The sequence below is a fragment of the Phyllostomus discolor genome, chromosome 4 (genome assembly GCF_004126475.2).
Source record: "Phyllostomus discolor isolate MPI-MPIP mPhyDis1 chromosome 4, mPhyDis1.pri.v3, whole genome shotgun sequence".
NCBI classification, from domain to species: Eukaryota; Metazoa; Chordata; class Mammalia; order Chiroptera; family Phyllostomidae; genus Phyllostomus; species Phyllostomus discolor.
In genome coordinates this window covers 182329584-182344633 of record NC_040906.2, presented here as the reverse complement: position 1 = coordinate 182344633, position 15050 = coordinate 182329584, and the positions used below count along the sequence as shown (strand labels likewise).

Below are 15050 nucleotides of genomic sequence, written 5' to 3'. Positions count from 1 at the left end.
TGGCAGCCACCATGGGAGCAGATTGCACAGAGCAAGCAAGAGACTAGATAAAATGGAGTCTCTGCTACACAGGGCGGGGTTAGTGGGAACTAAAACTCTGATGGAGTAAAGAGAAGATAAAGGAAAGTGTGTGACTCCACCAGGGGACTTGTCCCTTTAACAGGGTGGACACTTTTTCTAACCACACTGACATGAGTCTTTAGACACTTACTCCCCTTCCGTCCTTAGCACTTGTACCCTTGTGTTGTTGAGTGGGGATGAGTTAGGAAGGAGGCCCAGAGAATCTGAAAAAGGTCAGGCCTCAGAAACAACAGATAAAATAGAGGATGCCAGTCATTCCTGGAAATAAAGGTGGATCATTCACTGCAAGTCATTTGATGGCACCGAGGGCCCCTCACTCCTCCACTCTTGCACAGAGCAACCTTATATCAAGCGTGCCCAACCTTTCTCAACTGAAACCATCCTTTTCTGGGGCAGATCAGTCTTCTTTGTGTTTGCCATTAGCCATTTAATAAACCAGTGGTTCCCTATAGCACTTACTTTGTAATTTTTCAGACATGTAATTATTTTCACACAGTTTACAGAAAGAGAGAAGGGATCATGCTAACAAGGGGACATGCTGCACTGCATTATGACCATCCTGGCTCTGTGTCTGAAGTGGGCTAGCCTATCACACATAAACATAGTGGTGAGGAAAAGCGCGTATCTCCTGCAAGCATAAAATCGGGAGTCTCCCAAGTATAAAGTGGTAGTATTAGCTTGGGGTGAAACTAAAGAGCTCTTTAACATAAAATGTTAAAAGCGTTTAAGGCTAAAATAATGACAATAGTGAGGTGAAGATTTTTAATGGTACAAGAGATTGTAAAAGGCATGAAAAATACCAATTAGAATGACATTCACTTTTTCATCATTCATTTATGAGTGCCTACCATTTGCCAGGCACTGTGTTTGATGCTGAAAATGGTCATCCAGTAAAGTATAGGTCAGATGAAAATGAACTTAGAAATTAGGGTCTTTAAAATAGAAAATTATCTATCAGAAGATGGATAAAGAATTTAGTTTGGATTTAAAAAATAGGTTGATTTTCAAAGGATTACTAAGTATAAGGAAGTTTCTGCAATAATTGTATCACTATTTTGAATAAGAAAGAAACAGAATATAATGGCAGTAATGGAACTCATTCCAGAGAAAACTAAACAGTAATAATTGCTGAAGGAGTATAATGTTTTCATTATGACCACAAAATAAATGTTTTAAAATTGTGGTGAATAACTCTAATATCCCTGAGATCCAAAAAGCATTTGTGACCAATACCAAACAAAAAAAATACTGATCTCTTTCTTTAATACCAATTATTTATGCATATTTCATTCGGAGTCAAATGTTGAATTGGGTTTTTTTATTCCTGAAATTTTGATTTATCAAGGAGATTTTATGTGAAACTAAAGGAGTAAATAATGGTTATGTACACTTTAACTCAACATGTGCTTCCTATCACATATTTTTGACCTAAAATATTAGTACCATGACTTACCACGTAACTTATTCACAAAATGTTGCTCGGTGTAAAGGATGAAGATTTCTTGCTGTTGAAGACACTCAGATAATGTGCTATATACTTGGAGCCCTGAAACTCTAAAATTTTGGTTTCAAGTTTATTTTGAACAATAACAGCAGCTAAGGGTGGCTTTGAAGGCAACGGTTTCAATTAATAAAAATAGTATAAATATTTTAGAAGCATATGATCTGATGCATTTTGTAACAGATGCACTTTATAGTCAAACTTCCCAGGTAAGGAATTTGTGTGTGACTATAAGCAATGTCTTAATTTTCAAAGCACTTTCTCACTGATGCCATGTGGAATAATAGTGACAAATTTCATTGTCCAGTATCTTATGTTTGACTATTTTTCTTCTGTGATTTGGTGGAACAGACCTACTTGGCGTTTGTCATAATTTTAAGACCTTTATCAGTACTAAATAGAGGATGACAGCGAATTCTGCTGTGATTACAGTACCTAGAGAGTTTATTTTGGATAACATGTAAAAGAAACCTTTGAAAATAATTCAAAACAAAGATTCTATTTCACTAGGATTTTCCAAAAGAAAAAAACATTCGGAGTTGAGAAATTTAGTTTAGGTACTTATTCAAACAGATGGACCTCCATTCTCAGTATATAACATTATTTGTTTCTTACCAGTTTTGTAGCTTCTTGTGCAAGACCTTTGGCTTCTTTGGCAATTTTCTCAGCTTCATCAATATAGTCCTTAATATTGGTGTAAGCTTTGAAGGCTGCTGTGGCATTGAAGGAGATGTTCTTAGCCTCATCAAGGATTCTGTTGGGATTACCCCAAAGAAGAATATCAGAGCAGGTAGTCAAATGAAGAGTACCCAACTTAAAACAAATATGGTTCCTAAGCAACCATGGCCAATAGAATTATGATAATTTACACATCATAGTGGGCTACCTAGTTACTGTATTATGTTATAGTTTTCGATTTAAACACAGCTTTCTAAAACATTCAGCTATGAAATATTACTGGCAGATTGTTACATATGCATAGCATGCCCCAAAGCTTCTGTAACTGTGTACATCATGCAAGCGCGTGCAGCAAGATGCTCCTTCGTATCGTTTGTAAAGCATGCTACACATTTCAGAGCACTTGTACCACATTTCATCAAATGGAATTTGATGGAATAAATTTCATCAAATCTCTCTAGGGCAGGCGTATTTTTCTGATGAGAATAAATGACTGTCAGAAGGTTAAATAGTTTGTCTCAGGTCACCTGTCCAACACGTTGCCAATTAAGGGCTTGGAGTCAGCATCTGCTGACTTCTAATTTACTGTTCCATCTACTGCCCTGTATGCTAAATTGGCAAAAGTTTGTTATAAAATGAACTGTGCATGAATTATGGGCCTTCAAACATTAATATTTTCCTTTGTATCACTGAGTATTACATAGTGGAACAGAACACTACACACGTCATATATGAAATACAGATTTGTTTGGGAAAATTATTCTTGGGGCTAATAACACCTCTATAATTGTAGGGAAGCATACCAGTTTTACTTAGAAGGCTGTTCATAAATCAGACACACCTCCCCACTTGCCTCTCCCTCCTTTGACCCACATGAGAATCCCAGCTCTAGTGAGCTGTTATTTCACAGAGGAATATATCGTGTCTCCCTGGAGTCCGAAAATAAAAAAATGACTTAACGAGTACGCATGGGGCCACATTTTCAAAAGCCACCCTTTAAACCATAGATAGTTTTGGTTTCATTAAAAATATAAAACTGAAATTTGCAGCAGACTGTGTGCTTATACATTATTATTTAAAATGCTAATAACGCAACAGTTCTGTTCTCTAATGAAGAACAAAGCCACGTCTTCTAAGCGTGGCCTGGGGCTGTGTTCACTCCCTGCCCAGCCACACTGGAATCCACTTTTAGCTCAGATGTTTGATGCTGCTCCAGTGGGGCTCTGTCCAGACCATCCTAATTAGGCTCTTCCACAGAGAGGCCACGTAGCTCATGTGCTCATAATTACAGAAATCAAGATTTGAAAGCAATTCTCTACCATTTCTGAGAGTCAGAACCATTGGATGAGTATCAGGATGCACAGACATTTCCAACAACAGATGACATACCCATCAAGGACAGCAGATGAGTCATTCAACTGAGCGGCATGGCTCTCAGCCTGGGACACCCTCTCAGCAAGCTTCCTGTCTTTCATTTCTTGGGAGAGGTCATCTATTTTATCTTTCAGCTCCTCAGACATGGGTGGTAATTTAGTTTGAATGTCTTTAACATACTGTTATAGAGAGAAAAAAAGGGTGTTTTGAGAAACTGAATCCAAGCCTTCTCTCATTTACTAATTAGTCTCTGAGATAAAATTACACACCCTTAATTTTTTATGAAACTTCAAATTTACCAACATAGCAAAAAGGAAATAGAGAATAGAAGGTGTTATTTAATGAGATTAGAAAATACACAGTTTACATCAAGAAGAACCTATCTTTAAAAAAAATACTGCTTCGCAGGTATAAATGCTTAAATGATCCTCATTAGAATCTTTTAGACCATTTGTTTTTATTACCATATATTAGTGTCTACTGCATTAGACAGTATGTTAAAAAGTCTGTTTGTAGATTTACATTTCTCTTTTAACTAATGTTGCATGAATACTGAGACAGATTGTAAGTGCTATCCTAGCAACAAGTAATATCCTTCTTCAGTGTGGAAAAAATACAGGTGTGTGGGAGTGGATGAGAACCCTCACGCAGACATCTTTATCTATTGGAGAACAATAGGAAGTTCTAACTGTTGCCAGTAGGTGGGCAGGGTCACAATACAAAAATGCAAAAATAACTTTTCACCCACAAGACAAAAAACATGAGCATTTGCTTACATTACTGAGATTTCTCATTGATTCCCATTTGTGAAAGCCTACATCATTACCATCTTTCTTTTTACTTTGGGTTTTATCAAATACTCACGTCTATGCCTGAGTTGATTTCATCTGCAAGACGGTTGGCCTCATCAAGTATGTCTTTGCCTTCTTTTAAAGTGTTCTCAGTTTGTCGTCTGCCACTTTCAATAGCCTCTTTCTTTTTCTGTAGTACAGTATGAACAAAACATCAGAACGCCTTCAGGGAAAACCCTATGAAGACCGAGTTCCTGACTTCCCTGAGCTGTCTAACAAAGCCATGGCAAACACGTATGCCATGTTGACAATGAGGCCAGATAAGAGTAATGCAAACCACTCAGCCAATCTTCCAAGGGTTATTTTACTTAAATGCCTATACAAGTACTTTCTTCACCCCACTGTGAGAAAGTCATTCAAGAGAAGAAAAGTTATGTGACAGTAGCTGAGGAATTAAAAACTATTTTTAAAGCAAGATGAACAACCTTTTTTTTTTAAGTAAAATGTAAGTGCTGAATATATATTACTGAACATGGGATAGTACAGTGAATTACATTGGAACTAGATGTTGAATTTCAGAATCTAAGTTCCAGTGAGTATTTTATGAGCTTATACACAACCAGGTTTATTCCAAGGGAGTTCTTGAAAAATTGAAAGAAATTGGATTTCCAAGGGAATTTAGGGAATGTACTTTTCAAAAAAAAGAGAGAGAAACTATCATATGGAAGAATAAACTTAATGGAGACTCTACAAGAATAGAGCAGACTCTAAATTTTCTTCGTAAGTGATAGCTTGTCTCAACACTACATGAAACTTATCCCAAAATTAGAAGAGTAAAATCACTGAGAGAGACTTAGTGCTATTTCTTTATTTGGAAAATGACTTTGCCTATTGTTTTTTCTTTTTACTTCTGACTCATTTATATTCTTCCAATCACTTTTTTGCCTGTGGATTTTACAGCATCGATTATAATTTTAAGCCTCTGCCATTTATGTTTTTATATAAATAATAATGTCACTTTACTTATTCATTTTGATCTGAATATGTGTCAGGTAGTTTTATAAACTTTTCTTATTTAATTCTACATTAACTCAATCGATCCAGTGTTTATTACCTTTTAAAAGAATAGGAACAAACAAGGGAAACAAACAAAAACTCACAAACACAGACAACAATATGGTGGTTACCACTGGGAAAAGTGGGTAGGAAAGTAGTACAGCGTCAAATATATGGTGAAAAAAGAAGATTTAACTTAGGGTGGTGAACATACAATGCAATATACAGATGATGTGTCACAGAATTATACACTTGAAGCCTATAGTATGTTATTAACTTATGTCACCCCAGTAAATTTAATAATAACAATTAAAGAACAATAAGTAGAATAGAAAATTGAACAAGTTGAGTGATTCACCCAAGGTCACACAGTTAGTACAACGTAGTTAAGATCCAACCCTGGTTGACCTAATGATAAAACCTGGGCCTTCAGCTGTGAAAGTACTGACTCACCTGCTGTAGAAACTGCATTTCTTGTTTGCACTGGGGTAGCACTAATTTCACATCCTTCTTTCCCTACCTTTTCCCCTCTCAGTGTGTTGCCAGGTATATACATCTTGTCTAATATACACCTTGTCCCTGAACCTGAGCCTTTACACTTGCATTTCCCTTAACCATGTGCTCTTCTCCAGTTCTTTGTCTGACTTCCTCCTTCACTCTCTGCTGATGGTCACTTCTCTGATCACCTATCTAAGACAGCACTCGTCTTTTTCTCAATTATTTCCCATAGACTAGAGGACTGTTATCATGCACCAGGATCAGGCAGCAGCCTGCCTGGGCTGGGATCCCAGCTCCACCCATGCTCACAAGCTATGAAACCTGGGGTGAGTAATTTAGATTCACTAAGGTGACATGCTACTCAAAACAGGGCCCATTGACCAGCAGCAATAGCAGCCTCAAGGAGCATGTTAGAAATGTTTGATCTCAATGACTTTTGGGAACTCTCAACTCAGAATCTGAATGTAACAAGAACCCCAGGTGATATACACAGTAAAATTTGAGGACTAGCTTAGAACACTGCCTGGAGCATAGTAAACACAATGCAGTTGTTGACTATTATATTACCTTATTTTGTTCTTCTTCTTAGCCCTCATTTATCTGAATTATATTCTATATTATATAGACATAGACAATATTTTATTTTTTGTATAGGTTGAACCATCTTAATTGCACATGTTATTTAAAAATCAGCAACACCAATTCATCACAATATTCATGCACAGGGACTAGTGAAAACCCACAGCTGAACTGTATGTAGCTGATGGAGAATAACATACTGAATGTATCATGCAATGTCACTAAACATATCACTTACTATTATATTTACCCATGTTCCAGAGTTCATGGCCATATATATATACTATTTATTTATTGCTTTAGTGACTTTCTCCATCACTCTAATATACATTCCACAAAAACATTCTTATGTATCATCATATCTCTAATACCTAGAGGAGTTTCCTCAATAAATATGCTTGAATGAATAAATGAAATTAGAGTCCATTCCTGAAACTTGAACTGGCGACACTTGGCTTACCAGTGCTATCACTGGCTAATACAGGGAAGTTTCAAGATGTCCCTTCCTCCTTCAGGGTCAGTGAAGACAGCGGTAGTCCCAATGCTCCTGATTACAAGTCATACTTTATCTTCCAAGGGTCTGACATTCTTTTACATAACTACTAATTATAGCCCTTAGTTTTCACATGAACTGATTTAAAGTTGCACTGTGTACAGAGACATTCAAGAATTTCAACATGGCTTGTTCATATTAATGAATCAAGGTAACTTAAAATGCTGTACCAATGGAAGGGAGAACATTTCCACATGTACATTAGGCGAAAAGCTGCATACATTTTTATTTCAATGAAGTAGTGACTTAGAATCTTTATAAGAGCTCTATTCAAATCACTTTATGGAACCAATTGTTGTGCAAAATCAAAATGTGTCCTTTATCATGCTAAAGCAGAAATAATGATCTGGAGATTCAGGAGATTTCAGAGGTCGCTAACTTTCGGATCAGACACTGAGAGAACCTAACTTTGAGCCAAGGAAAAAAATGGAGACTTGGAGCACCTAAATATTAATAAAAAGTATATATGTAACACGTTTTTGTGTTTGTTTTATGGCACTTTATTTATTCATTGGAGAAAAGAGATTATGGCAGACACTGTTTGGGCCGGGATAGAGTGAACAAGGAGCTGTGTTCCTTATGACTTGCCTGGAAGAGGGAAAAAATTAATGAGAAAAATTAATGTATATTTTTAAGCAATGATGAATGATATAAAAGTAAATAAAGAGAGGCAATGAATATAGATAATGATGTAGGATATAAAATTCCTAAGGTAGACAGCTTCAAGTGTCTAAGGAACAAAAAAGAGGACCGTATATACAGAATTATTCTCCCAAAGTATTCTGTAAGCATAATTAAGTGATTCCAGTTAAATACCACAGTTGACTGTAGTTCTACTTTTAACTTTTAATTAGATCTTAATTTATTCCAGAGCTCAGTAAGTTTAACACTTCATATGTGAGGGGTTGGCAAGGGTGAGGGTGAACTGTGTGGGGTGGACTGAAAGCTGTGAAAGCTACCTTCCAGTCAGTCCCTTGTCTAGCAACTCGATCTTTACCTTCATGGCAACCCTGTCTTTCACAAGGTTGTAATGATAGAATGGGGACAGCCTGTTCAATACGTGCTCTTTTATTTCACTGCCCTGCTCATCTTCTCTGCTCATTGGCACAAAGTTCCTCCGCATTCTCTCCATTGCTGGAAATGCCCTTCTAACCCCATTGGCTCCCAGAAGGCTGCATTCAAAGCCTTCTCTGATCTGTTCCCAAATACCATTTGCAGAGCCATCTTCTCCTACAGACTTTTATGTAGCTTATGAATGAGCTTTACTACTCGATGTGACATTTTTTAGAGTGATTTACACTTTTAGGGCTCTGTGTTTGGGCCCAAGATGCTTCATCACATGTCTATCAATTTCTCTCAATTTCTGCTGTGATGCTATTGTTTCTATTATGCTGTTGTTTCTGCTGTTTTGCCATTCTCCCAGCCCCTGCTAATCATAGAATTACATGTAGTAAAAGGTTAAAATTCTTGAATTTTGGAGAAACTAAGTTCTATGGGGCCAGGAATCATTCCTGTTCAACCTCAAACACCCTGGTTACCAGTGGCACCATGAGATGGTAGATGTCTAACAGACTTTAAATGTTACCCTGGCCTGTTTTCCTAGCCTTGTATCACACTGTTTCCCAACACAAAACCAATTCTACAGTTTACATGAACCATTCACAATTCCAAAAAATGTAATTTTAATCCATGATTCCAGTACTTCAATTGCATCCAATAGCTTTCAGAATAAAAACCAAAATTCCTTGGCTTAGTCTCAGAATGCAATTCTCTTATAACACGAAGCCTGGCTCTGTCTTTGCTGGCTTTCTATCCCCTCACATGTTCACATGCAGTATGCATTTCAATCCTATCAAACCACTGAATTGCCCCAGAATGTCTTACTCTTTTTTTTTTCTGTACTTTGGCATATGTTCTTTTTCCTATTTCTGGAATGTTCTTCCCCTTCTGTTTTGACTAGCAAGTGCCCCACCCTTTAGGAGTTAACATATGATGTTAGGTCCTCTGTCAGGTACTCTGTGAAGCCCATCCTAAGCCCAGTAGTGACTGAGATATTCTTTTTTTCTCTGCTTGACTCTATAATTACTCTAGTGTATAGGATGGTTTACTTGTGTGTGCCTCCCAATAAATACAAGCCACCTAGAGTCATCAGACATGGCATTTTATTTTAAATTAAGTTCTCAAGTGTAAGGTTGCTTTTGAATAACTGGAGGAATTTTTAAACACACGTTGTTGGGTTCTACTCACAGTTTCTCAGTTGCTAGTTTTGAGTGGGGTCCTAGAATTTGCATTTTGAACAAGTTTCTAGTTGAAGCTAATGCTGCTTGTCCAAGGGCCATACAATGTGGACCAGTACTTGACATTATCAATTTTTGTGTTTAGCACGTCTTCTGAACTTAGTAGGGGCTTGTTAAATGTTTTTAATAATAAAAATTGCATGCTTAGATTAAAAAAATAAATAAAAAACTATTTTTTTTAAAGATTTCATTTATTTATTTTTAGAGAGAGGGGAAAGGAAGGAGAAAGAGAGGGAGAGAAACATCAATATGTAGTTGCCTCTCACACACTCCCCCACTGGGGACCTGTCCTGTAACCCAGGCATGAGCTCTGACTGGGAATCGAACTGGTGACCCTTTGTTTCTCAGCCCATGCTCAATCCACTGAGCTATGCTAGCCAGGGCCAAAAAATCCTATTTGAGCTAAGTCTTAATTAGATGAACCCCTTGGTGGACACAGGTACAATAAAGTTATTTATTTAAAAGAACAACTTATTATTCAATCAAAGGGATATAATGTATTGTTTGTTCTCACACCAGTATGCACATCAGATTGACCCAAGAAAAATTTTAGGATATGGATCCTGGGCCATACCCTGGACCAGCCAACTCAGTCTGCGAGTCCAAGGAACCTGTGTGTTCGACAAACTCTCTGGGCCATTCCTTTCTAGCTAGTCTAGCGCCAACTGGGTAATCAACATCAATCAGCCTTGGCAAATAGCCTTAAATATGCTGTGCCTGACTTATATTAATTTAATCAGTTTATCTATTCACTCTAGGCCATTTTTAACAAGCCTTTACTTAAGCATGGCATATAAAATGAAGATATGAAAAGGACCACTTAGAACTCCAGCACTGACTATATAAGCTCCAGGCATCTCTGGGGAACAGGGTGGGTGGGGGAGAGGGTAGGGCAAGAACAATGGCTCCTGGTTTTAAACATCACTAAAAGGAAGGAATAGCTAAAAACACCATTTACTGGGCCACTGTAGCTCTTCTTGAACTGTTTCCTAAATGCTCACTATACTTTCCACACAGGTAATTTTAATTTCTTCAACTGTTGCCACAAAGGGAAGAGGTGCACCTCTGGGTAAGTGACACCACTGGCGTGTGACCAGGCAGGATGAATCGTGCTGGAACCTCTGGCAACACAACGGCCCAGCACCCTGCCTCGTAAGATGGAACTTTTTCTTTAATATTGCCAGCATGTCAGTGGACTCCAGATTGGTTCAGATTAGATACATCAGTTAAGGAAAAAGTGAGCCTCTTCAATTTTCTATCAGAATGACAAGGTTAATTCCCAGGAGAGAGATCTGGAAAAAAAAACTTAAAAAAAATTAATTTGTCTTCCTCTTAATCCAAAGAAAAATGGATAGAAACGAGTAGATAAAAAAAAATCCAGATTCATTTTACTCAACTGTCATTCCACGAATATGCAGCGAGAGTTCAGTTATAGCTGAAGGTGAGATTATCTGTTGGAAGATATTTAGGTGTGCTACTCTTTTCATAACTGTTGAGGGTCAAATACGGTGAAGACAGCAAAGGTAAGTTTGTTTCTGAGAGAAAGTTGTTGCTTTTTAAATACCAAATACAGGTTTGTGCCATTGCTTGGACAAAAATTTACTCTTGGGAAAAGTGATCAATTTGCCATGTTAAGTATTAAGAGAGAGAATGAGAAAGAGAGGAGAGAGAGAGAGAGAGAGACAGAGAGAGAGAGAGAAACACTGATGTGAGAGGAAAACATCTATTGCCTCCCATAGTTGCCCTTTCCAAGGGTCAAGACTGCAACCTAGGTGTGTGTTCTGACTGGGAATCAAACCTGTGAGGTTTTGGTGCATGGGGATGACGCACCAACCTACTGAGCCACACCGGCCAGGGCTGAGAGACTTGAATTGACTTGCCCAAACTTGTACTTCTAGTTAGTGGCACAGCTGTCACTGAGACCAAAGTCCTTTGACTCCCACTGAAGAGCTCCTTCCTCTACACTGCACTGTTTTTAAATCTTCAACAGTTTGAGTTATTTACATTTTATTTGATTTTATGGACCATGAGCATGGATTTTAAAAGGAGAAAGAGCACTCCCTGTTCTGCTTCTCGGAAGTCTCCTTTCAGACTTGTCATTCCAGATCTCTGCAAGGGAGCTAACTCAGCCACCACGTTCCTTCGACCCCCACCCCGCAGCCCCAGCTGTGGATGAAACAGCCCCTCAGACTCACGTCCAGAGCAGTCATGTTTTTCTGGTTTGCTGCAGATAAGTGATTAGCTTCTCTGATTTTATCCGTGGCTTCTCTCAAGAGGTCCCAAGCATCATCAAGCTTGTTTTTGTAGTCTGTTAATTTCTCCTGGAGATCCTTCTCCATTTCCTCGTTTTTCCCTCGGGGCTCTCCAAACAGCCTCTGCACTTTCTTCAGCAGGCCTTCCGCAGCCCTGCAAACACCCCAGCCCAACCGCACACAGTGAGCCCTGTCACTTCCTCAGGGTTTATTGGTATTAAACTGTGTTACAAAGAGATGCTAATATGAAAAGAATGGAAAAATAAGACAATGCTTAAAGACAACTGGCTATATACTAAACTAAGTTGAAAACGGATGCCTGAAAAGTTTATTTACCGTTAAAATTAAACCCCAGTCCACAGATTTTTAATTTGTTAGTAATATAAAATTTCAATGGGAAAGGGCCTCATTCTCATAATCTGACTGATGAAGTGAGTTTTATGATTTATTTCACACACCAATAAAAATGCTACCTGATTCAACATAATGCAACATTTCCTGTTACTTTAAATATAAGGTATAAATATATTGATATGTTTGGTTAGAAAAAGTGAACAGAACTCTTATCGACATGCTAGTATAAAGCCATGTTTTTAATCTACTTTTTTTTTCTTCTGAGTAATCTGGGAGTTTCCTGAGATTAACAATAGTTTTCCTAAAGTGAAAATATCTGAGCCCTTAAAAGAGGCTGAATGCTGGAAAAACACTAGTTCTGAAACTAGTAGGCATCAAAACGTTGCTGGGCCCCACCCCCACAGTTTCTGACTCAGTAGTTTTGGGGTGAGGTTTGATAATTTGTATTTCTAACAAGTTATCAGGCATTGCTAATGTTAGTTTAATAATCATTATTGAAGTATTAATAATCCCATCACTTTAGCTATGAATGCAAAAATGTATTTTTTTATTGAGTGAGTGGTCGAATGAGTTAATTAACATCAGTAAAATCACTATTATTTTTATTTCCACCTCAAATTCCTAACCCTGATGTCAAGGTATTAAGCATTTATTATTTGATGACCCTTATTTAGCATTTTGTGAGATGACAGAACATACAGGATGATCTGCAAAGTTCATAGCTTTATGTATTCAAAGATATTTTCATCAAAACAAAAAACTATTGATAGTGTAAATGTTCCAAATACAGGCAATTAATAAAGCAAGCCCATAAGCCTAATTATAGAGGGGACAGCACCAGAAAAGTTTAATTACTTGGTTATTTATATATGGGCAAAAACATATTTTCAATCTATTTTAGAGCAAGCTAAATTATAACTAAGTAAATAAAAACTAAATAGCAAGCAAAGTATCTTATACTCAGGTGTGTGATGGAAAATTTGGGAAACTGTGAACAATCTGGAAAGCTCAGTTTATCAAGTGAAAACATGACAGGGAATCTACTCACACCAACTCGTCTTCAGCAACTTCTTTCTGCATATCTAGATTTTTCCTCCTCAGTTCGCTCATCATCTGATCAATCTCTTTCTGTAGCCCTTGCAAATTTCTCTCAAAGTCCTTGTCTTGAATTCCTAGAGTTTCATTTAGTTTTATAGCTTTTTCATTTACAGCTGCAGGAGGTAAAACAAATTTTACCAATTAGTAAACAAGAATGCCGCATGCAAAAATGTCACTCAAATCTGCTCTTCCCGACCATCTCCAAGTGAAATGTAGTCCGCCATGGTGCTCCTGCTGGGAAAGGGAGGTAGTTCATACAACAGGCCTTAGCTAACAGGGTAATGCAACACCTCTCTATACTGTGCTTCTTTTGGGGGGCACTGTAATGAAAGCAGGGTGTCTATATCTCAAAAAGAAGAAATACAGAAAAATGTGGCTCAAATTCCTTTCAGGTGAGGGGAAAAATGAGATATAGCATAGCACTTGGAAGCTGAAAACGTAAGGTCTACATCATTAGTAAGACAACCATATTCAGCCTTTTTGAAAATATTGAGTACAGAAGCACTATCAGTGAGGAGATACCTAAAAACAAACCTGTCTTTGCACCTCAATGCAGTTCTGTGTTCATGTTTTTAAAGGAGGAAAAGACCACTGGTCCAGGGACAAGTGTTACAGATTAGGGCTCAAAGATGCCTTCCAGCAATAACATCCATCATCAGAGTCTGTGTTTATTATGCATTAAGTGGGGTCTCAAATTGTGCTCTCTGGAAATCTAGGATTCTCTAGGTGCTTCAGGTATTCTAGAAATGATGTCTATTCTGCCAAGAATTTCTTTTACAGGTTGGTATTCTGGGAAAGATTTCATGTGAGAAAAGAATTCTATGTCAAATAAAAATTTGAAAAACTGGTGAATTGAAACATTCCCACAGTTCTACCATTAATTTTAGACCAACTTTTCCTGAACTGTGTTCTATGGAACATTAATTTAACAAGTTGCTAGAAGATATTTTTCTTAACTCTTTTGTCTGCCAAACCCTTACTTCTACAGTATTACCCATGAAAATCTCTAGAATGAGGGCTCTGGGTTGGCCAAGAGGCATTTTCTACCATTCAAGGCACTATGCTAAGACCTCGTTAAGACATGAAAAATCCTAACATCCATTTCTATCTTAGAGAAACTTTTCTGATTGGTGTTGGTCAGAGATATTCCAAGGACAGTATGGGCCACGCTCTTGAAAGTGGTGCACCTTGTCAGACCACACACAGCAGCCACGGTGGGTGTCATTAGGCTGGGGAAGTACCATGACTCTGAAATGTAGTCTCCTCATGAGCAGCATCAGCACCACCTAAAAACTTGTTTAAAATTCAGATTCTTAGGCCCCACCTCAGACCTACTGAGTTACACATTCCAGGGATGGGGACCAGCAGTCTATGTTTTCACAAGTCCTCCAGGAGCTTTGGATGCATGCTAGGGAGTTTGAGAATCACTGGGTTGGTAGAAGAAATTGAGTTTCTACTTATGATTCTACCCTTTCCATATGCATCTTTCTAATTCTATTTTCATGATAAATGTCTTTGGTTAGAAAGTTTGCTGAGTCAGCCCTTTCCCCTGAAATAGCCACAGTTTAATTTGTAGAACAATTTGAATCAGGTGTTTTGAAGAACAAATATGGGCATTCCTAGCCCTTTGGTAGAAATGACTGCTCAGGTGCTGTATTCCTAGAAGGCAGAGAAGATGGCTCCGTCTTGGTCAGCTGGCTCACAGTCAACCTTGAAACATGCCAAAGAGCCTTCTCAAGATCTCACCCCATTGTTAGCAATATACCACCTAGGCTGTGTCGTGTTTGTTAAGGGACCATAATGACCGTGGACTGATTGATTTGAAAGTTCCTTGGTCTGGCATATTATGTGGGAATCACGCTAGAATGATGAGGACGATATCTGAGAAGGTTTCTACTTCTTAGACTTCGAGAAAAGCAATAGCAGATTTGGCTGTGC

At 37.9% G+C, this 15050-nt stretch overlaps 1 protein-coding gene across 4 annotated transcripts in view; it reads right to left on the bottom strand.

The window, feature by feature from the left end:
* Positions 1-15050, bottom strand: part of LAMA2 (laminin subunit alpha 2) — a 516934-nt gene that overhangs the window by 99049 nt on the left and 402835 nt on the right. For all 4 annotated transcript variants that reach the window (XM_036024687.1, XM_036024688.1, XM_028508983.2 and 1 more), the window contains 5 exons: positions 13063-13225; positions 11604-11814; positions 4499-4615; positions 3650-3813; positions 2198-2336 (listed from right to left, as the gene is read on the bottom strand). In XM_036024687.1, coding sequence (XP_035880580.1) covers positions 2198-2336; positions 3650-3813; positions 4499-4615; positions 11604-11814; positions 13063-13225 — 794 coding nt within the window. The remainder of the gene's footprint in view (positions 1-2197; positions 2337-3649; positions 3814-4498; positions 4616-11603; positions 11815-13062; positions 13226-15050) is intronic.